This window comes from Sinocyclocheilus grahami, unplaced genomic scaffold (assembly GCF_001515645.1).
Source record: "Sinocyclocheilus grahami isolate Dianchi unplaced genomic scaffold, SAMN03320097.WGS_v1.1 scaffold58.1, whole genome shotgun sequence".
Taxonomy (NCBI): domain Eukaryota; kingdom Metazoa; phylum Chordata; class Actinopteri; order Cypriniformes; family Cyprinidae; genus Sinocyclocheilus; species Sinocyclocheilus grahami.
Genome location: NW_015505237.1, coordinates 1,436,684 through 1,460,619, shown reverse-complemented (window position 1 = coordinate 1,460,619; position 23,936 = coordinate 1,436,684). Strand labels below are relative to the sequence as shown.

Genomic DNA, 23,936 nt, shown 5'->3' with positions numbered 1-23,936 from the left:
GCTATTTGCTAGCTAAAGCTATCATTAGCCTTAGTATATAAAAAAAAAAAATGTCATAGGCTATTGTTTATTTATTAATTATTTATAAATAAATGTATCGTTATTTATTCCTTGATGTTTCTTTGATATCTTCTTATTTTAAAAGATAATCAAGTGATTAACCCTCACTAAGTTAATTGTAGATTGGAACAATCAAAATTTGCTAACTAAAGCTGTCATTTGCTTTAGCATATAAAAATAAATGTCACAAGCTATTATTTAGTTACTTCTATTACTTTATAATGCTATTTGTTTGTTTATTTCCCTGATGTTTCTTTTACATATAATTTAAAAAAGTTTGAATATGATCAGGTGAGTTGTTTTGTATCTAATTTTGTTCCCTTCAAATTTCTTTCTCATCTTCTCAGCACCTGCTAGCAGGAAACGTATGATAAAACATCTTGTGACATGAGGCAAACACTTGAAATTTCTTTCAGAATCTGGTGTAGCAACACATTTAACAAATCCCTTCGGTTCTGTTGATAACTGACAAATGGCACATTAATTATGAAAACGTACATTCCAAAACAAGTTATAATTTTAGGTACTGAAATCTATAGAATGACACAGCTTTAGACACACAGCTAGTTCACCATTATCTAATCAATAACTACTAATTTTTTCATACTTCCCAGAGAACAAAGAAGCTATTTACAGTTACATTATTAATGAGAATAATGCATGATTAATTTTAAAGTGTAGATCATGAAAACCCACTAGTAATGGCACAAGTATTACCAAATCTTTCAGAAGGAATTGCAAATTATTTGGAAATGTATTCTAAAGTGAAAAGCATGACAACTCCTTTGCAATGACTCAAGTCGTTGTAAGCTTTTGAGGTTTTTGAAAGGTTTGTGGGCACAAAAGTGTATGTAGTTTCTTAGTAGTTCTGGTAAAGTGCTGTTACTAATTAATTAATCAGAGTTTCTTGTAAGTTAATAGTAGTTAGTATAGAATGTTAATATTGTGTAAACTTTTGTTCATGCATAGTTAGTCATTAGTGATATAACAGTAATCTAAATTGTTACTCATACAGTGGCATAATAAACTCACTGAGCAAGTAAATCAAGTGATACGAGAAAAGCTCCCATGGTTTTATTAAGTGCTGGTGTATTGTTTTCCTGATGTTAGAGCTGTACATCAGGCTCTGACTTCACATTGTGAAGCCAATGAATAGTGACTTTTCAAGCCAATTTAGAAGGCAGATCTCAGTGAGGAATTGTTGGACTTGTTTCTCCCAGTGACTCGACATCCCAAACGGAGGTCATTCGTCATCCTAATCTCTCTCTGTATCCCTTAAAATGAATTGCATGGATAAAACTGAGAAAACTTCACAAGGGTTTCGTAAGGTAAAAATCAAGATTTAAAAATAACTTCAAACCAAGCAATCAATTTGACCCAAAGGGAAGCTGAATAATGGATTATTTTAAAGAAAATAAATTAAAATTAGCACTCCAGTGTGTTTGATGTGAAATAACTACAGCGCTACTTTTAGAAGGTGCCTGCAACGGCACACTTTTCCACATGTCACAGCTTCACAGGAGCTCAGATAATTAATCAGCACAGGGTTTGATTCCCTTTAACCTTCTTAAGGCCCTCAGGCTAGATCTGTTTCGTGAGAGACCAAAAAAAGCATAAGATACACTAATGATGCTGGAATAATCACTTCAAGCGAGCAACATTTTCAAAGCTTTTCCAAGCAAGCACACAAACATGTACGCACCGGCTGAGAGTGAAATGCCATGTGTAATGTGCTTTTCCCACTCTCTCTTTGATCAGTTTCGATAAAGACGGCGTGCCAGTGACACTTTATCCGCTGCACATTTGAGCTCTGGTTTCACCAGTAGACCTGTAATGATATAGAGAGGTTGGGGGGGGAAATGTACGCTGCAGGTTTAGAGTCTGAGTTGCCAGTTTCCTTATAATGATCCCGACTGCAAGAATGTCTCATTAATGGTTTGTGATTTCTCAGTTTGGTCACTGCGGTACATGAGGTTAAAGTGCAACCAACACTGGATGTATCGAGCTGAACTTTTGTGCAGGTTATTTGAAGTTCAGGGAAATAAAGGGCTGTTTTTAAAAAGAAAGCTGCTAGAGATGATGAGCACTAAATTATAAAAGATGGTGCCATGAAATTATAATGAGCAAATAGAGACTAGTGATAAATGGCATCTGTGAGAGACTCACAAGGATTTCAAATCACCATAGTTTGCAAGTTCACTTCTTGTTCAAGTTAGAGGGAATTTCAAGGATATTCCAGCAATGCAAAGCAGAACAAAGAGATTCTAACCCCAGAAGAAAGAAATGACCATGTTTGTTTTTCCTAGACAGCAATGAGGTTACATGGAATGTAATCTGTGTGCGTGTGTGTGTGTGTGTGTGTGTGTGTGTGCATGTTTATGTGGTTTATGAGGACACAAATTTGTATAATAACATGGGTATGACATAGGTATTACAACGAGAAGGTGATTTATGAGGACATTTTCAGTGTCCCCGTAATTCAAAAGGCTTATAAATAATTCAGAATGAGTTTTTTTGAAAATCTAAAAATGCAGAAAGTTTTCTGTGAGGGGTAGGTTTAGGGGTAGGGTTGGTGTAGGGCAATAGAATATACGGTCTGTACAGTAGAAAAACCATTGCACCTATGGAGAATCCCCATAAACCATAAAAACAAACCTGTGTGTGTGTGTGAGAGCGAGAGAGAGAGAGAGAGGTTAAAATAAGTTAATATATTGAAATTTTATTGGTTTCGTATTTGCATATCTTTTTAAATGTAATTTATTCCTGTGATATAAAGCTGAAATTTCAGCAGCAATTACCTAATTTTTCAGTGATCCTTCAGAAATCATTCTAATATGCTGATTTGCTGCTTAAGAAGCATTCCTTATTATATTTTGTGGAAACGGTAATACATTTTTAACGTATTATGGTTACATAATACATTTTCTAATAAAAGTTCAAAAGAAGTCTTGTGGAACATTATAAACATTACTGTCACTTGTGATCAATTTTATTTCTCCTTGCTCAGTAAAAGTTTCATTAAATTCAAACAAAGTTATTATACACATACACACACTCTCTCTCTCTCACACACACACACACATGCACAAACTGATGTAATTTATTATTAAATTTTGTTTAATAGCCAAATACTCCTACTGTATGTCAAAAATGGTCTCATTTGTGTATTTTATTTCAGACAATCATCTGAGACATGGTTGAAAATTAATTGAAGCATAACTAAGAGCAACCTTTTGAGGCATTGTTTTGTTTTAATCTCATCTTCTCCGTTTTTATATCACTGCTTTGTTAATGTGTGAAGGTTTCATTGTTTAACCTCGTCTTTATCTAAAAGTATCCACACACCCTTCCTCCATAACGACTTTGAAACAGTGCTTCAATTGCTTCTTTCAGTGCTTTTGAGGACATGATGTGTGACTTCAATTTTACTTGTTTGATTGGCTGCTATATTCATGGTCTATATCTCAAGTCTATACTCAGGTGAATTTGACTGTCTAACTGGATCCATCGGGCTTGGCCTTTTGTTTGGGTAAACGCTGGTCTTTCTCTTGTCCACCCAACTCATTCAAAACACACGATGTAGACAAGCAGTTTGAGGGAGCCGCGGGCATGATTTGCAGTAAACGGCGTACTGCCAACTTTACTTTGCGCTTCACACAATAACCCAGCCATATGCACCTCAAGCCATGATTCAGCACATCCCAGAAGCTCTGAAAGCCACACATCCTCATACGAACCAACCAAATTAGGGTTAATAGCCAGTAATTTCCTTTTCTGCTTACATAAAATGTGTTCTGTCCTTTAGGTGGCCTCCATGTGGTGTTTGTCATTCATGTCATTCACTGAAGGCCTTCATTGGGCAGCGTGCCAACGCATTTAAAGACTTTATAATTACTCGTGCATCATGATTAGCCCCTCGCATGCTCATCTGAACAGATTTCTCGTCTCCCTGCTGACTTTAGTCAATCTATATGTATTGAAACCAAGTAGACATTTAAGTATCTGCAAGGTCAGTGACATTATAGTTGCGTAGTTCCTTTGAGGGAACCTCTGTGGCTCCGACGCTAAAGGTACTAATTACCGCTCACACGCGGCGCATTTTCAAAGAGCAGACACCGATGAGACCGGGCAACGGACCGTGGTGTGTGTGTATGCATAATTCAAAAGCTAGGCTGAATATGAGCCTAATGTAAATCATCAGTGGCCTACAGTGGAGATTAACCAGAACAGAACGGAAGGAGAGCGCCATGAGTAAACTATGCCACACGTACCAGGCCAGACTGTGTCTGATCCTAATCGCCTGTCAACGAATTAACAAGAGTTCTCAGCACTTGACAGCAAGACCTTGAGTGCGGTTATCACCCTCAAGTCCCGTCTCAATGTCAGGCCGACCGTGTTTCATGAGCACATATGCACACCCCCACGCGGGCTCACTGCCTGCCAAAGACACAAACACTCGGAGGATGGAGGGTGTAAATGACCTTTTAGAGCAGAGGACTGAAAGACAGCAAAGAGCGAAACAGAATATCAAATCATGTGCTCGTTTCACATCCATTGTGCATATAATATGTGTATATTCCAAATATACAAAAAAAAATCCATTATAGATGATATAATATATATACATAAGTAAAAATTTTTAACAGGTTCATATATTTTTGGGCCATTTTAAATACTTTTAATATAAATACACTACCATTCAAAGGCTTGAGTTTTTTTTATTAATCATTCAATAAATGGCAAGGTTACATAAAATTGGTTTTAAAACGACATAAAGCTACAGTATGTTATTATGTTACAAAAGGTTTCTATTGATTGATTGAGTGATACTAATAAGAAATGTTTCTTGAGCAGCAAATCAGCAAAGGAATTAATTACATTTTAAAATATATTAAAATAGAAAAAAGTTATTTGAAATTGTAATAATATTACCGTTTTTAGTGTATTTATTTATCAAATAAATGCAGGGCAGCATAAGAGACTTCTTTATAAATAAAATCTTTTGAACAGAAGTTTATATTTACACATTTTCATTTACTGAAATATGTGTTTTAACATTGGAAATATATTTTCTTGCCCTTTGAAGTACATTTTGTACAATATATTGACATCTAAAGTTTAAATGAAAAACAAATGGCATCTTTTATATTTTTCTATTTCATTAAACAATATACTATGTATTTTTGACATGGTTGGCCCAAGTCACAACAGCCCGTGGTTTCTGTAAATATAAATCTATGAGATTTTTCATTAATTTTATTGTGTGACATGGTGAAAGTCCAGGTAAAACACTTTGAAAGAAATACATGCCCCCTCTTCTCAACAAAATATGATTTGAGGTTTCATTCAGGTCTGAAGCACAAACAGCGCAGGACAAGTTACAATTCAAAGTTTAATACTTTAGGTCAGAGGTTTATTCAAATTTAGCAAGCACCCTTAACAATATTGTGTATCGATAAATTTAGCTATAACTGGCTGTGATATTGTGAATAACTCATCCTGCACTCTAGTGGGCCCAAGTCAAAAGCTATGTTGGCGCAGAGGAGGGAAAGAGAGGTTGAGGGTGAGCTTTTAAGACTCCAGACTGTGCTGCTCATTGTAAATGGATGGTGTCTTGCCTTCTGAAAGCTTTTGAAGTCCTCTCTTGATATAACAGATCTGTAAAAATCTGTGTGGTCGTGACATAACTGAAAGAATGTGCCATCAGGGGACTTCTGAGAGCGTTAATGCACCATCACCAGATAAAAAAAACCTACAAGACCCTGGAGAGATGGAGCGGGGCACATCCCATTTGACACTCATTCAGTAATAATAGAAGGTTTATTTCAAATGTGCTTGCAGTGCATGTCATCAAAAAAGCATGAATAAAGTGCATAGAAAGCATCGGGGTAATCCTTTATCTTCATCAGGGGCTCAGATCTGTCACCGTGGTCTTATTTCAGGAGATTCGCAAGTTTTAAAATGCTCTTAACTGTTGGAAATTGCTTTATTGGCATTGAGTCTTTTCTGTTCAATTATTCATTGTAATTTAGACAGACAAGGTTACTGTAAGTATGTGATCTTGGATAACAGCAATATTGAGGTATATACAACCTTTTGTATATAGGTTTTCAGGTTTTCAGTATACAGGTGCATCTCAATAAATTAGAATGTCGTGGAAAAGTTCATTTATTTCAGTAATTCAACTCAAATTGTGAAACTTGTGTATTAAATGCACACAGACTGAAGTAGTTTAAGTCTTTGGTTCTTTTAATTGTGATGATTTTGGCTCACATTTAACAAAAACCCACCATCTCAACAAATTAGAATATGGTGACATGCCAATCAGCTAATCAACTCAAAACACCTGCAAAGGTTTCCTGAGCCTTCAAAATGGTCTCTCAGTTTGGTTCACTAGGCTACACAATCATGGGGAAGACTGCTGATCTGACAGTTGTCCAGAAGACAATCATTGACACCCTTCACAAGGAGGGTAAGCCACAAACGTAGCAGATCTATTCCCGCCAAGACCAAATAAATTAACATTGTCATATACATTACCATGCCAATCCCTCCGAGAGTTGTCATGACAGAAATCTATTTAGCAATATAAATTATGTACGATTATTTAATGTTTTTGAAAAAAGCCTTATGTTTACCAAGGTTGCATTTATTTGATCAAAAGTAAGCAAGAACAGTAATATTGTGAAATATTATTACAATTTAAAAGAACTGTTTTCTATTTGAATATATTTTAAATTGTAATTTATTCCTGTGATGCAAAGCTGAATTTTCAGCATCATTACTCCAGTCTTCAGTGTCACATGATCCTTCAAATCATTCCAACATACGGATTTGCTGCTCAAGAAACATTTCGTATTATTATCACTGTTGAAAACAGTTGTGCTGCTTAATATTTTTCTGGAAACCATCATACTTTTATATTAGAAATGTCTTTACTGTCACTTTTGATCATTTTCATGCATCTTTGCTGAATAAAATATTTCTTTAAAAAAATCTTACTGACCCATACATGTATTTATATACAGTATATACTTAAAGTGGTTGATCAAAGAGACTTAAAATTGTTTATTTTAAGTATGTGCGTCCCATGAAAGACATCATTTTATATAGTGTAAGACAGGCGAAATAACTCTTAGGCTTTAATCTCACCTAGTTGCTGAACAAGCTCTCTCCCTCTGTTGCCTTGAAGGCAATAAAATAGTGGCCATATCCAAGGATTATGCTATGATTTTCTGTTAGAGCCAGCAGTGTGGACAAGATTTTGACAGATTCAGGGCGGTTAGTGTGATTTCTTTTTATTGCACCCCTTTATAGTGGCTAAAATAGGACACGCTGAATAAGTACGGGTGCCAAATCTAGAACTTATCACCCTCTCAAGGGCAAACCAGCAACTAATGCTCTCTGCAATCGTCACACTTTAATATTGAGATCAGAAAACAGGGACATTTTATCACTTTTTTTCTCTGTGTTCAAATGTGAGATGCATATATCAGCAGAACTGAAGAAATAAAAAGGTGCTAATGAGTTCACAACAGCAGCATCACAATCAAGAAGCTGAGATATTGTGACATCTGCCATATCTGCTGAATCTTAAAGAGAAAATCCACCAGTCAGACTAATATCCGCTGCTTTTAACACCATTAACAACACTGACAAGACCATCAGGAGTTGGTCAGGTGTCATGTCAATTTTTTTGCCATGTAGAGGGGAATACACTCAATTAAATGTGTAATGTGTGTTTGTTTAACTAAGCAGGGTTTTTTTTCTCCTGAGAAATTGTGGTATTCCTGGCCATGGTTTTATAATTAAGTAAAAATAAACCTGTAAAAAAGAAATTACTTAAAATAAAAATAAACAATAATGAAAATAAAATAAAATCTACAAAAACTTAATTATTTACTTATTTTATTTATGATATTTGTCCAAATAACATGTCTCATTTTCATTTAGTTTAATTTGATATACTAAAATAACTAAAACTAAAAAAAAAACATTTTATAGACATATTGTAAAAAAAAAAAAGGCAAAAACACAACAAAAAATTGAAACATAACGACAATTGAAACAAAACAAAAAAATAAATAACACAGAAAATATAAAAATAAAAAACAATTCAAAATATTAAAAAAAAACTATAATAGTATCTCAATGATACTAAAATAACACTTCTCAGGACATCTTCAAAAACAGATAATGACTTTGCTGCCATCTAGTGGCCAATAGATTAAAACGCTGTTGAAAAAATGGCAGAAATATTGCATTTACATTGTATTGCAGATATTGTGCATTTTGTTTGCTTTATTATATATTGACCAGTATGACTGAAAACATGATTGGAACATTTGCTTTGCATAACAGTATAATTAAAGAGTCATAAAGACCTTCACATAGGCTACCTTTCATATAATAATTTTAAATCCCACAATTTCACTCTTTCATTTCAGCTAAAACAAGCACTTCAGAAGGCACTTTCTCATCGCGTAGACTCTGACTGTGTAAGTGCCCAGGGCCCCTTGAGATTTGAACACAGCCCGCTTCTGTTCTCTCACTGGCATGTCAGCTTTTACTCTGATCTTATTATCTCTGTGCCTCAGGAAAAGTTGTATATCTTGACTGGAGCAGACGCCTGCCCTCTAGTGACTGTATCAGCACATCTATTAAAGACGGATTTACACTCAGAGGAGTTTCTTTTGATGGTAGCCTATTTTTTCTTCATACTGCGTTAGTCACTGGCTACCATCAACAATTTGTTTACTATTCTTCAAAATACCTTCTTTTATGTTCAACAGAAGAAGAAAAAAACTCCTTTTTGTGAACTATCCCTTTAATTACAGTGAAAAGGTCTATATGCTGAATCTAAAACTTAATCATAATCCCAATTTAGAGGTACATTTTTATGCATTTGCTCCTGGGATGTGATTACACATTTATATTATGCAGTAGCCTGTATTACTTTAAGTCATCTATAATGCATGTTACATTATTTAGCTCTAAAGCAGATACCAGGGCTAGTTGTAACACGAGGATGTTATCTCAGTAAATATAAGCTTTTCAGTCAAAAAATAAATTATACATACACACACACACACACACACACATATATATATATATATAACACACACACACACACACAGTCTGGTTTGCTATCCTTGTGGGGACATCCCATAGGCGTAATGGTTTTTATACTGTACAGACTGTATATTCTATTGCCCTACACCAACCCTACCCCTAAACCTACCCTTTACAGGAAACTTTCTGCATTTTTAGATTTTCAAAAAACTTAATTCTGTATGATTTATAAGCTTTTGTACCCGTGGGGACCTTAATTTAGGTTCCCACCGTGACACGAGTCCCCATGATATATATTATGGCAGTTCAAAACCATTTAATTCCTAAGAAATGTAATTACATTTTAAATGATAAACAAGTGAACACAATAAAATCACACTAGCATCTTCAGACAAGAATCTTACCTTTTAATTTTTGTTGTGTTTCTTAAATATTTGACTGTTTAAAGTCTTATAAACTTATAATGGACTGTTTAATAGTAGCCTAGTTTACATTGTGACAAATTATTTCATACACTGACATGGGGCATTTTGTCACAAACGTCAACTTGTATTTAATCAACTGTATATACAATCTTTGACAAAAAAAAGTCCTGGCCCACCTATAATACACTTCACATTAATTAAGATTAATAAAAATAAGGATGGAAGAATGTTAAACCTAATGTAAAAATATCAATATAATATTTGTTTTTTCAGCACAAACTGTGAATACAGACACAGAGGCATAGACTGGAAGATGCACAGTATGTAGCCTACTGCAATATCATGGATTATTTGCTAACCCCTTTATAGTTACAGACATACTATAATCAACATTTTTCAGCTTTGACTTCGTGGCCATTAATGTTGTCTCAAATAAATGCTTGTCCTCGCAACTGTTACTAAGGGGAGGCGGGAATACGTGCAAACACGTCCTGTCAATGAGTCTGTGCGAGCATTATTCAAGAAAACTGACCAATCAGGTTTACCGCGCACAGCCAGTCCCGCCTCCGTACATGGTTGCCAAGTCAAGAGTAAAGCCTCCTTGGAATGCATATAAAATGTGTATAAATATTTTAGGAGAATACAAATATAACTTGGTATTCATACAACTTGTTATGGTATCTGACACATTGGAAAATTATTGTTTTTAGCGTGTCAAAAAAACATGTAAATGAGTAATGAGTTATTAGTATTATTATTATTATTATTATTAATTTGCTCCTAGTTATCGGAAAGGAGCCTGCCAGAGGAACCTATTTAGTGAGAGCAGTATATATTTTTTATACATAATACATAATAAAGAAATTCCAAAGTACAAATTAAAAAATTGTTAATTATAATTAAAATAATATATAATGTATTAATGTACCATATAATTATAGTTGTACAAATTATATAAGTTAAATCATATAAGTACAATGTGTTAGTTTAGTGGTAGACATGTGTTTTCATTTACAGTCCACGGGGAGAAAGTTAAGAATTACTATAGCATAACTATTGTGCATCCACTGTGTACAATCATGTATTTTTTAAATACAGGAACAAACAACTATTATATTATTACATTTGCAGTCAAAATCCTCTATGCTTGAAAACAACACTAAGCAGCTCACCTTCATCCTAAAAAAAAAAGGATGTATTTTATTTGGGGATCTGGCAACCTGTCCTGCATCAGCGTTCACTGTGAATTGGTCTGAACCACACGCGTCTTATTTTCTCGTTGCTCAACTACAGTTTCGTCTTTTAAATTGTTCGATTTGCTTGTCATGTAACTGATATTTCCAGAAACAGACATTTACACGGGTGAAAGCTTTTGTCCGGAAAAAGCACATTCAAGATGGGTTGCGCTGGATTCACCTGCTCCAAGAATTCCCTGTGCGCGCTCAACATCCTCTATGTTGTGAGTAACCAATGCGAGAATGGATGCAACCATATGGAACATCTTTGTCGGCCTTTATCATGACATTAGCACCTCTGCTTTACAAATACTCATACAGGAGGTGTTTCTGTGCGGCTGTATTGCGGTCCTCTGTGTCTCATGTCTTCATGTGAATTATTTAGAGAGATTCTTTGTGTGGAATGAGGCCGATGAGCGGGTCTAGTTTCACGCGCGTCTGTTTTGGCAAAGTCACATCCTGCTTTTGTTCTACTTATGCAGATATCCTGCTGCTTCATTAGTCTGGAGCTGATATTGTGGTGATTTCGTCTTTTAAATTGTTCGATTTGCTTGTCATGTAACTGATATTTCCAGAAACAGACATTTACACGGGTGAAAGCTTTTGTCCGGAAAAAGCACATTCAAGATGGGCTGCGCTGGATTCACCTGCTCCAAGAATTCCCTGTGCGCGCTCAACATCCTCTATGTTGTGAGTAACCAATGCGAGAATGGATGCAACCATATGGAACATCTTTGTCGGCCTTTATCATGACATTAGCACCTCTGCTTTACAAATACTCATACAGGAGGTGTTTCTGTGCGGCTGTATTGCGGTCCTCTGTGTCTCATGTCTTCATGTGAATTATTTAGAGAGATTCTTTGTGTGGAATGAGGCCGATGAGCGGGTCTAGTTTCACGCGCGTCTGTTTTGGCAAAGTCACATCCTGCTTTTGTTCTACTTATGCAGATATCCTGCTGCTTCATTAGTCTGGAGCTGATATTGTGGTGCTGCTGATTAAGCTCTTGTCTGCTCTCACTATTTACATTAGATTAGAAAGAAAACATCATGATCTGCTGGGATCATTCACTTGAAGCAGAAGCTCAGGGGTCGTTTCTCTTTGTTGGTCAATGAGAGCAATATGGACTAACCTCAAAATACTCATTTCTGCTTTAAGGGATATGGACTGGCTGAAACATTTTGTATTATAAGGTGTGCTTGTGTTTTATTGCTCAAGTGGCATCACAGCTGTTGTTGGGCCATCCGCAGATAACGGTACCATTTGCCTGCCAGTTGTGTTCCCATGAATCACCACTGACAGAGTTAACAGGAACCTGAACCCAGTCACATTATTTGATAGATTTAACTTTAACTGTGTGTGTGTGTGTGTGTGTGTGTGTGTTTCATTTAATTAGTCTATCAATTAGTAACTTTTTAGTTTTTCCTAGGCTATAACTAGATATTTAAGACACTATTTCAGTATATTACATTTCATACTCAATAAAACATCAAATAAGTCACATAACTAGATATTTAAGAATCTGTCATCATTATTTAAAAAATTCTGGGGGGAAAAGTTGACCACTTTACTGAATATTATAGGGCATGTCTCTTTTTGAATCGGGAAAATGTAATACATATTATATGAAATATTGAAAATCAAAACATTTATCTCCTGAGAATGGCTATAATAGTTTTATTAATATTTTGATTTGGCTTTCATTCAGGCTTTCATTATATTTTCAGTTTTTGTGCTTTTGACATTTCTACTATTTTTTTATTTATTTTTTATTAGCTTTAATTTAGCTTTAATTACTTTTAGTAACTTTATTACTTAGTTTCCAAGGAAACATTTCTAATTTTCATTTCAATTTTAGTTGTTAAAAATGTTGGAATTCCATCTAATTGTTTCCATTAATGAAAGTGTCTTTACTTAACACTAACAGTACTGTTCCTCCCTGTCTTCAGATGGTGAGTTTGCTGATGATTGGCATCGCTGCCTGGGGCAAGTGTTTTGGGTTGGTGTCGAGCTTCCAGGTGGTGGGTGGCATCATTGGAGTGGGGGTCTTCCTCTTCTTTGTTGCCCTAGCTGGACTTATTGGTGCCATGAAGCACCACCAGGTTCTGCTGTTCTTTGTATCCTTTACTGTGATCATCCGGTGCTCTACATCTCATTTGTTCGGGTTTTGAATAAATGCAGAATGATTAAATAATTTTAATTGTTTTGCAATAATTCTATCAGGGTCTGAAAGTTAATGATGTGATTCATGTAAAACAGTTTGTATGAATCCTCATTTTCTTGTTGTATCAATGCTTGTAGTGTCCAGTGTCTTCTGGTAAACTGGACACCGCTGGAGACAAACTGTGTAATCAGTCAAAAATTATGAATTGGAACAAAATAGCTAGATAATTATATTGATTTTCTTTCTAATGTATCAAAAAGTTTATGAATGTGTATATAAGTATTTTAAATGGCCTCATGCAAACAAAACAGTGTGTGTTTGTGTACCTGTTTTTCTATTCTGGTGGGGACTTAAATCGGAATACACACAGACTCATGGGGACTCATGTCACTGTGGGGACCTAAATTGAGGTCTCCACGGGTAAACAAGCTAATAAATCACACAGAATGAAGTGTTTTGAAAATCTAAAAATGCAGAAAGTTTCCTGTAAGGGGTAGATTTAGGGGTAGGGTTGGTGTAGGGCAATAGAAAATACAGTCTGTACAGTAGAAAAACCATTACGCCTATGGAGAGTCCCCACAAGGATAGCAAACCAGACGCGTGTGTGTGTATGTGTGTGTATGTGTGTGTATGTGTGTATGTGTGTGTGTGTGTGTATGTGTATGTGTAATAATGTATGTTTGCATTTCATTGCATGAGATGCTATTTTTCTTCATTGCTTTTGGAGATGAGACATAATTATGATCTGCTCATGTAATGCATTTCACTCTGTGACCATAGAGTGGTGCAGTTAACATGACAAATGAGAGTGCACAACAGTGGACCACTTGCAATGTAAAAGCTCTCAAATGAAATGAAATGAACGAATCCCAAGATGAATTTGGGCCATTACTAAAAATGCCCTGGAAGAAGCTTATATATGTTTGCACGCTGTTACTCAGGGAGGAATGATTGCATGATTGTTAAGTCTGTTAAGGGATAGGACACTATTTCAGTATATAACATTTCATACTCAATAAAACATCAAATAAGTCATGTTTGTATTTTAAGCATAGCTATTGTAATACAATTCTGCATGTCATTGCCATTTATTATTGGATTTCAAGAGAAAAACCACAAACAACCACCAAATGTGCCTTAATTTACTTTATGACTTGTTGAATCTAATTTTGTTTTATTGAAAGTTCTGATATTTAATACAGGACTTCTAAATTCTACTGAAGATAGGGGTAGACTTGGTGTTAATAGTGGCATTATAATTATTTCTGCATTGTATGTTTGTGTTTTAATCCTTAATTCATTGACAATAGTACATGATCATCCTGTTCCTGGTGTTTGTAGTTCAGTTTTCAGTGTCTAGTGCATGTCTGGCTATCAATGAGGAACAACAGGTAAGATACAATTTTTTGAAAGTAATTAATGCTTTAATTCAACGTGGATGCATTAAATTGCTGAAAAGTATTTATAAGTATTTAGCCTATAGCATTTATAATGTGACAAAAAAATCTATTTCAAATAAATGAAAGTATCAAATAGATCAAAGAATCCTGAAAATAGTATCATGGTTTGATATGGTTTGATTAGCTCAACTGTTTTTAATATTAATAAGAAGATAGGTTTCTTGAGCAGCAAATCAGCATATTAAATTGATTTCTGAAGGAAACTTAACTGAAGACTGGAGTAATGATGCTGAAAATTCAACTTTTCATCACAGGAATAAATTTTGTTTTAAAATATATTTGAATAGAAAACAGTTATTTTAAACGGTAATGATATTTCACAATATTACTGTTTTTACTGTATTTTCGATCAAATAAATGCAGCTTTGGTGAGCATAAGGGACTCAATAACATCAAAAATCTCACTGTCCTTAAACACTGGAATGGTGTATATATAAAAATAGACATATATTTGTTTTTTTCCAAATAAATGGTCTAAAATGAACTTTTTTTTTGCTACACCTGCCAATTTAGATCTGTATAAACCGAGTCTTTTGTTTTTTATTGATTGTTTCATATTGTGTTTCATCCCTGTGTGTAGAATCACCTGTTGGAGGTGGGCTGGAATAACTCTCTGACCACTCAGAGGGATGTGGAGAAGAGTCTGAACTGCTGCACTTGCAATGTAAAAGCTCTCAAATGAAATGAAAAGAACGAATCCCAAGATGAATTTGGGCCATTACTAAAAATGCCCTGGAAGAAGCTTATATATGTTTGCACGCTGTTACTCAGGGAGGAATGGTTGCATGATTGTTAAGTCTGTTAAGGGATAGGACACTATTTCAGTATATAACATTTCATACTCAATAAAACATCAAATAAGTCATGTTTGTATTTTAAGCATAGCTTACAGCGTAATACAATTCTGCATGTCATTGCCATTTATTATTGGATTTCAAGAGAAAAACCACAAACAACCACCAAATGTGCCTTAATTTACTTTATGACTTGTTGAATCTAATTTTGTTTTATTGAAAGTTCTGATATTTAATACAGGACTTCTAAATTCTACTGAAGATAGGGGTAGACTTGGTGTTAATAGTGGCATTATAATTATTTCTGCATTGTATGTTTGTGTTTTAATCCTTAATTCATTGACAATAGTACATGATCATCCTGTTCCTGGTGTTTGTAGTTCAGTTTTCAGTGTCTAGTGCATGTCTGGCTATCAATGAGGAACAACAGGTAAGATACAATTTTTTGAAAGTAATTAATGCTTTAATTCAACGTGGATGCATTAAATTGCTGAAAAGTATTTATAAGTATTTAGCCTATAGCATTTATAATGTGACAAAAAAATCTATTTCAAATAAATGAAAGTATCAAATAGATCAAAGAATCCTGAAAATAGTATCATGGTTTGATATGGTTTGATTAGCTCAACTGTTTTTAATATTAATAAGAAGATAGGTTTCTTGAGCAGCAAATCAGCATATTAAATTGATTTCTGAAGGAAACTTAACTGAAGACTGGAGTAATGATGCTGAAAATTCAACTTTTCATCACAGGAATAAATTTTGTTTTAAAATATATTTGAATAGAAAACAGTTATTTTAAACGGTAATGATATTTCACAATATTACTGTTTTTACTGTATTTTCGATCAAATAAATGCAGCTTTGGTGAGCATAAGGGACTCAATAACATCAAAAATCTCACTGTCCTTAAACACTGGAATGGTGTATATATAAAAATAGACATATATTTGTTTTTTTCCAAATAAATGGTCTAAAATGAACTTTTTTTTTGCTACACCTGCCAATTTAGATCTGTATAAACCGAGTCTTTTGTTTTTTATTGATTGTTTCATATTGTGTTTCATCCCTGTGTGTAGAATCACCTGTTGGAGGTGGGCTGGAATAACTCTCTGACCACTCAGAGGGATGTGGAGAAGAGTCTGAACTGCTGCGGTTTCTCTCACATGGATATCAATGGAAGCTGTGCCGCTGTAATTTCCTCTGACACACATGTTTCATTGTTCTTTTGTAGTGTTCCTGTAGCATTGCATGTGCTGAATGATATAAATGACACCTGTGTGGGTGATAATGGTTGTGCTACTAATTTGCATGCTGATGATAGCATAACGAACTGCAAGTGTGTGACAAGTTCACACAAGACAATCACATAATTTGTTCTATTATAATAACTTGGTGCTCTTGTCAATGTTTCTTTGCCCTTGTGCAGCCCTGCTTTCATTACAGCACTTGCACCACATGTGCAGCAAAGATCCAGGAGCACGCCGGTGAGGTGCTGCGCTTCGTCGGAGGGATCGGCCTCTTCTTTAGCTTCACTGAGGTCAGCCTGCTAAACTAACTCCTGCTTTCTCTTCTTTCAGATACTTCACTGAATTCCACAACCAGAATGTTTTCTGGATTTTTCCTCATTATCAGGCATCTTAAAAAAGAAAGACTAGTACAGAAAACAAGTTAAAGGAATAGTTTACCCAGAAAATGAAAACTTGCTGAAGATGTATTCACCCTCAGGCCATCCAAGATGTAGAGGAGTTTGTTTCTTCGTCAAGGCGGATCAGGAGAAATTTGGCATCACCGGTGGATGCTCTGCGGTGGATGGGTGCCGTCGGAGTGGGGGTCCAGGCAGCTGATGGAAACATCGCAATAGTCCACAAGTAGTCCACATGACTCCAGTCCATCGATTGACATCTTGTGAAGTTGCATTTTCTAATAAACAAATCCATCATTAAGACATGTTTAACTAAAAACCGTTGCTTCCAGATAAAACATGACACCTCTATCCATAATATTGCTATGTCCAGTGAAAAAGTCGGCTCATCTGAATCAGGAGAGAAATATGCAGAGGTCAACCACAGTTTACAAGTGAAAACGGTCCAAAATAATTGTGAACAAATGTGTCGGTGTTTATTGTTTTGGGAGGACAGGGGATGCACTATTCACTGGAGAAAGTTATTATGGATTATTGAAAGAAGCTTAGAAGTTTTAAAAGCCTTGATGGATTTATTAGAAACACACCGCTTTTTGCTTCATGAGACATTAATTGATGAACTGGATTATTGTGATGTTTTTATCAGCTGTTTGGACTCTGATTCTGACGGCACCCATTCACTGCAGCGGCTCCATTGGTGAGCAAGTGATGTATTGCTAAATTTCTCTAAATCTATTCAGATAAAGAAACAACCTCATCTACAAGTTTCATTTTTGTTTCCTGCTCGTTTCAGATCCTGGGAGTTTGGCTGACGTATATATACAGAAACCAAAAGGACCCACGAGCGAATCCCAGCGCCTTCCTGTAGGTGTGATTCTTATGATGAATTCTCTGGATTTGTCGTCTGACCACTGGATTTCTCATTGGAGTTGTTAAAGAGAGTCGGCTCCATTGGTGAGCAAGTGATGTATTGCTAAATTTCTCTAAATCTATTCAGATAAAGAAACAACCTCATCTACAAGTTTCATTTTTGTTTCCTGCTCGTTTCAGATCCTGGGAGTTTGGCTGACGTATATATACAGAAACCAAAAGGACCCACGAGCGAATCCCAGCGCCTTCCTGTAGGTTTGATTCTTATGATGAATTCTCTGGATTTGTCGTCTGACCACTGGATTTCTCATTGGAGTTGTTAAAGAGAGTGTGCGTTTGCTTTTACTGAAGAGGAGACCAGCCTGCGTGTTCTTGCTGCTATATATTAATACGTGCTTGATTTTTCAAGAGTACAGTGTGACAGTACAGTACTGTACGTTATGAGGTTGTACTTATGCTTGAAGAATTCCTCTCATTGAAAGAACAGAACACCAAATACCAGTATGCAGTACCTACACTAATGGGCTAAACAACAAAGACCACTTGATTTTATGTTAACAGTTTTATGTGGCAAAAAAAAACATTTACAGAACATGAGCTGCTGTGATCAAAACATGCAGTGTGTGAGCACGACACTATTTATGTTGACAGTATGAAAGAACAGAACACCAAATACCAGTATGCAGTACCTACACTAATGGGCTAAACAACAAAGACCACTTGATTTTATGTTAACAGTTTTATGTGGCAAAAGAAAAACATTTACAGAAAATGAGCTGCTGTGATCAAAACATGCAGTGTGTGAGCACGACACTATTTATGTTGACAGTGTATATATGCTGACAATATCAAAATGTATCCATATCAATTCCACATCAATTTCTTATATTAAATGCACACATTTTCAATTAGCACGAATGATAGCGTTAAAGTTGCTCGGAATCACTCTAATGCAATAAAGTTGCAATAAATAACTGTCAGAATGCTAGATACACTATTGGACTTCATAATTAGTATGAAAATGCAATTGAAAAATTAATAGAAGAATGCACTGTTTAACGATCTCAAATTTCATATGACATATTTATCTGCTTATTTTATTTTCCATTACGTGCGTGTTACTTTACCAACTTGATTTTGTGTATCGTTTTGGCTTCTTGCATGAATTCCTCTTTGAAATGTACATCTATATCCAATGGTTCTGTGAACTACACTCTCAAGCATTTGAAATCAGAAAAAAAAATAATAATAATAAAGACCCTGAGGACACAATTGCACTTTGGCCAGTTTTGTCTTTGTATCACTTAATTGTTGGGTTTCCACATTGCTTTTATTGTCTGAAATCCTTTTTGGAGTATTTCAGGAGAGCAACTTCCTTTAACCTCAAACCAATCAGAGACTGACACGCTCAGGCCAAGCGCTCAGTGTATAACAAAGACAGTTAGTAACCATGCAACCATATGACTTAGGAAAGCATGCTGCCTTAGTTACTCTGACTCCTCCCACCAGGATACTAGCCGGAGGAGACTCCGTTAAAGTGACAGTTAGACAAACTATCCAGCGGTAGCCATTGACTTCCATAGTATTTTTTCCATAGTATGGAAGTCAGTGGCTACCAGCCACTATTTGGTTGCCAACATTCTTATACATATCTTCGTTTGTGTTTAGCAGACGAAATTAACTCATAAAGGTTTTAAATGATGACAGAATTTTCATTTTTGCGTGAACTGTCCCTTTAACTGGAAAACCCACATGCCCTCTGCTTTGAATAAACGGTGCGAACATAACAGCATAAACAAATTACCAGGAGAAACGAATTTTCACACGACTTCATTTATTGGAGGAAAACAAAAACAAAAACATGAAAAGAAAGCCTGAAGTTTACCGTAACAATCTACTCGAAGAACATATAATAAGTTTGTACAGGGCTTTACAGTGCGCTTCATGCCGTCAGTAAACGAATGACAGAATAATAGTGACCCTCAGGGAAGTAATATCAAAAAGACTGGGCTTTTGTGTTCACAACTCCGTCTTCAGAAACTTCAAGGCTCTTTGCATGTTGCTCAACACTGTGGAAACAAAGCACACGAATGATGCTGTCGGCCTGGTGTCGCTGAATAACGTATTTCTGGCATGAAAACAGCTTTCGGACTTACAGAGTTTCATATCGGCGGGTTCATAGGCGTACAAGCGGTTGGCATAGCGGCCAGTGATGTCTGCACGGACGGTCATGGAGGGATCTGCAGTGCAGGAGGATTGGAATCATTTATGCAGACTAGGCCTACTACATAATGTGCAGCATTATTTATGTATCAGGCATCATTAAATCAACTCACCAACAAAGAGGATTCTGGGAACGTACTGGCCATCAGGAGACAAGTGTTTATCTGTGGTCTCGTACTGTCAAAAACAAGGCCGTTCAGTTTACAGACATTTATACACTAAGACTAGAGCCTACAGATTAATCCACAGACTGCATTATACATGAACTACGAGCAATACTTTTGTTGCAGTATTTATAAATCTTTGTTCGTTTAAATATTGTTAGTACATGTTAGCCACTGAGTAATAGGCCTATGAACTTACAGTGTTTAACTTCGCATTAGTAGATAATGGAGTCAACATGAACTCAGATTAATGAATGCTTTAGAAACCAGTGTAGGCTAATTAACTGTTAACAAATGGTAAAGTTTTACTCACCACCAAGTTCAAGATCACGAAATCGTCATCGGCCAGCTTCTGGATGTCTTTATCCTCGGCGAAGGCCTTCTTCAGAGCTGCTCACATGATATAAAACATGTCAAAATAAAATCACAACACAGACATGAAGAGGCGATTGAGAATTTACAGACATTTATACACTAAGACTAGAGCCTACTGATTAATCCACAGACTGCATTATACATGAACTACGAACAATACTTTTGTTGCAGTATTTATAAATCTTTGTTCGTTTAAATATTGTTAGTACATGTTAGCCACTGAGTAATAGGCCTATGAACTTACAGTGTTTAACTTCGCATTAGTAGATAATGGAGTCAACATGAACTCAGATTAATGAATGCTTTAGAAACCAGTGTAGGCTAATTAACTGTTAACAAATGGTAAAGTTTTACTCACCACCAAGTTCAAGATCACGAAATCGTCATCGGCCAGCTTCTGGATGTCTTTATCCTCGGCGAAGGCCTTCTTCAGAGCTGCTCACATGATATAAAACATGTCAAAATAAAATCACAACACAGACATGAAGAGGCGATTGAGAATTTCAAACGAACCAGCAGTGAAAGTGTCCAAATAAAAATCAATCCTTACCCTGGCTGTGTGGACAGTCCTCCAGATGAAAGATGATCATGAGGGGCTTGTTCCTAATTAAACAGATTATACAAGTTGTAAAAAAATAAATCAATACAAAATCATCAACAGACCTTCTATACACAGAGAAGTACTTATTATTGAACACCATACTCTATCATTCTGTATAATACAAGCATTTCTCACTTGGACCGTGACCAAAACAGAGCTTCCTCGTACGTCTGTGCCCAAATCAGCTGATCTCCCCATCCTGAAAGGAAAAGAATACTGAATATGAATCCTAAAAAGCAACATCTACTCAGCCGCCTGCTACTACATCAGTATTGCACAAAGTGAGGTATGAGACAGCATTTCACACAGTAAAGCACTAGAATCATTTCTAATAATACTACTTCATATGTATAGCTACAGCTATGCTATATGAGTTAACGGCTCACTAAAGCAGCAGCATTTTACAAAAGCTGCTAAAAAGCAATATTTTGGGGATGTTTTCCTGAAGCTGACCTCTGGAGAGAGTCTGAGGAATCCTCTTCTCTTTCTTGGGAGTGGTCTTCTCAGGCTTCCCCATGGCAGAAGACAGGGTCACCAGGACCAAGAGCACTGCGAGTATTCCTTTAAGCATCTTCACAAGCTGAAAGAACGAAACATTTCGAGTTATATAGCTGTTAGGAAATGACAAAGCATGATTTTAACATCAGTCCCCGGCAGTTAATGGTGTTGCACGCTCGAAAGCCACCTCTAGCAAAGCCTCCAGAGAAAGTTCCTGTGATGTTGGCTCCTCACCTGTTCTCGGCTTCCCTGTTGAGTGTGTTCAGACTGGTCTCTCTCTCTCTCTGTCTCACCTGCACGGCTCTTATACCTGTTCAGCTGAGGCTCCGCCCACCTCTCTTCTGCTCTGGAATTTGATTCTGCACTTCAAACTTTGCATCAACTCTTTTATTTGGCTCGGCACCAAGGACAGGTCGGCAGATAGTCGTGATAAGCTATTGAAGACTAGCATGATTGGGCTTTTTAGGATTGGCTGAGCTCTGATCCGTGATGTCAGAGGGGTACTGTAATGGGCTTTTGTAATTTGAGGCACGACGTGGTGTTAGAATGAGAAACCTGTTTATCACGCAGGAATATCTTGATGCGTATTTTTATCATATTCTCATCAAACACAATGAATTGATAAATTTGAGTCTAACTGTAGAGTATGTTTTTAAACAGTTTATAATTGCATCTGAAGGAAGTCTACTATTTGCATGTGGGAGTATTTTGACATTATAACTTATTTGTGCATTATAATGTGTTTTCTGTAATATAATAGGGTGTGTATTGTATACAGGATTCTTAATAGTCTATATACAATGTGTAGTTTGCTGGTGAAATCCTGCCTTGCAAACATTTGCTTAATGAAGCGCTCAAAAGGAAGTTTCTCGAACACTGTTCCTTCGAAAGGACTGACGTGTCCTTAAGATGACTGATTCTGTATGAAGATGACTTCACTTTTTTCTGTGTAACCTTTTAGTATTATTATTATTATTTTAAATTATATTTTTTTATTGTTTTATTATTTAAAAAAATTATTCACTTTATTTTCATTAATTTTTTTATTTTCTTTTATTACTTCAACCACTTTTCTAATACATTCTAATAAAGGAAAAGTATCACCAGTGACCTTTTTTATTTTATTTTATTTTATTACTTCTACCACTTTTCCGTACCAATTCCAGTAAAGGAAAAGCAACACCTTTTATGTTAATAATATTTAAAGTATTTTATTTTATTTTTATGTTTATTTGATCATTTTTCCGTACTAATTCTACTGAAGGAAAAAGCATCACCTTTTATTTTAACATTAATTATTATTTAATAAAATTAATATTTTAGTTTATTTTGTTTTGTTACTTCTACCACTTTTCCGTACTAATTCTAATAAAGGAAAAGCATCACCAGTGACCTTTTCTTTTAATAATATTTCAATTTAATTTCTTATCTTTTTTCTTTTATTTTATTTCTTCTACCACTTTTCCGTACCAATTCTAGTAAAGGAAAAGCAACACCTTTTATGTTAATAATATTTAAAGTATTTTATTTTACTTTACTTTATTTTATTTTTATGTTTATTTTATTATTTTTCCATACTAATTCTAATGAAGGAAAAAGCATCACCTTTTATTTTAATAATTTTTATTTTATTTTATTTCGTTACATCACCTTTTATTATTATTATTATTTTATTAATTGTATTATTGTTTTATTATTTAAAAAAATAAATCACTTTATTTTCATTAATTTTTTCAATTATTTTAATTAATTTTATTACTTCAACCACTTTTCTAATACATTCTAATAAAGGAAAAGTATCACCAGTGACCTTTTTTATTTATATAATTTTTCCGTACTAATTCTACTGAAGGAAAAAGCATCACCTTTTATTTTAACATTAATTATTAATAAAATTAATATTTTATTTTATTTTGTTTTGTTACTTCTACCACTTTTCCGTACTAATTCTAATAAAGGAAAAGCATCACAGTGACCTTTTATCGTAATAATCTGCTGATATCTGAATTACATGACAGTTGTAAACGTTATTGTGTAACATCCTCTGTCGAGTTGCTCAAACGTACAGACCATGTTAACATTTCCGGAGCAAGTCATTGCTGTAAACTGGAGAGGTGCATGTTTATAGCTGATTTCATCTTCTCTGAAACGAAGGCCTGACAAAGCCTCTTTCCACTAGTGGCTGTGGGATAATGTGACAGCGGAGGATCAATGGCGTCTTTGTGCCGAGTGGAATGTAGTCAGGGCCTCCACGACAACCAACACCACTCAGACGCAATCAATCCAGTCTTTTTATGACTTCACTCTCTGTCCTTCAGCTGGACATTTGACTGCCCCTATATTGTGCTGAAA

General features: G+C 35.4%; 2 protein-coding genes across 2 annotated transcripts; one reads left to right on the top strand and one right to left on the bottom strand.

The window, feature by feature from the left end:
* Positions 1-11,324: 11,324 nt before the first annotated feature.
* Positions 11,325-17,760, top strand: LOC107584356 (tetraspanin-13-like). The gene is made up of 6 exons (XM_016270933.1): positions 11,325-11,482; positions 12,740-12,907; positions 14,265-14,345; positions 16,288-16,401; positions 16,638-16,748; positions 17,647-17,760. Exons 1-6 carry the CDS (start codon positions 11,420-11,422, stop codon positions 17,719-17,721), a joined length of 612 nt encoding a protein of 203 aa, XP_016126419.1. The 5' UTR covers positions 11,325-11,419; the 3' UTR covers positions 17,722-17,760.
* Positions 17,761-19,549: 1,789 nt separating this feature from the next.
* Positions 19,550-21,862, bottom strand: LOC107584355 (anterior gradient protein 2 homolog). The gene is made up of 8 exons (XM_016270932.1): positions 21,819-21,862; positions 21,540-21,666; positions 21,222-21,285; positions 21,036-21,088; positions 20,844-20,920; positions 20,060-20,123; positions 19,880-19,963; positions 19,550-19,792 (listed from the first exon to the last, which is right to left on the bottom strand). The coding sequence occupies exons 2-8, from the start codon at positions 21,655-21,657 to the stop codon at positions 19,743-19,745; spliced, it is 510 nt and encodes a 169-aa protein (XP_016126418.1). The 5' UTR covers positions 21,658-21,666; positions 21,819-21,862; the 3' UTR covers positions 19,550-19,742.
* Positions 21,863-23,936: the final 2,074 nt, after the last annotated feature.

Bases quoted from the DNA above. Each gene is read 5' to 3' on its own strand.
- LOC107584355 (XM_016270932.1), bottom strand. From the start codon at position 21,657: ATGCTTAAAGGAATACTCGCAGTGCTCTTGGTCCTGGTGACCCTGTCT. The intron at 20,921-21,035 runs GTAAGGATTGAT...TCATGTGAGCAG, and splicing joins GGACTGTCCACACAGCCAGG to CTCTGAAGAAGGCCTTCGCC. The intron at 19,964-20,059 runs GTGAGTTGATTT...CCTGCACTGCAG, and splicing joins TCCCAGAATCCTCTTTGTTG to ATCCCTCCATGACCGTCCGT.
- LOC107584356 (XM_016270933.1), top strand. From the start codon at position 11,420: ATGGGCTGCGCTGGATTCACCTGCTCCAAGAATTCCCTGTGCGCGCTC. The intron at 11,483-12,739 runs GTGAGTAACCAA...CCCTGTCTTCAG, and splicing joins CGCTCAACATCCTCTATGTT to ATGGTGAGTTTGCTGATGAT. The intron at 12,908-14,264 runs GTATCCTTTACT...CATTGACAATAG, and splicing joins ACCAGGTTCTGCTGTTCTTT to TACATGATCATCCTGTTCCT.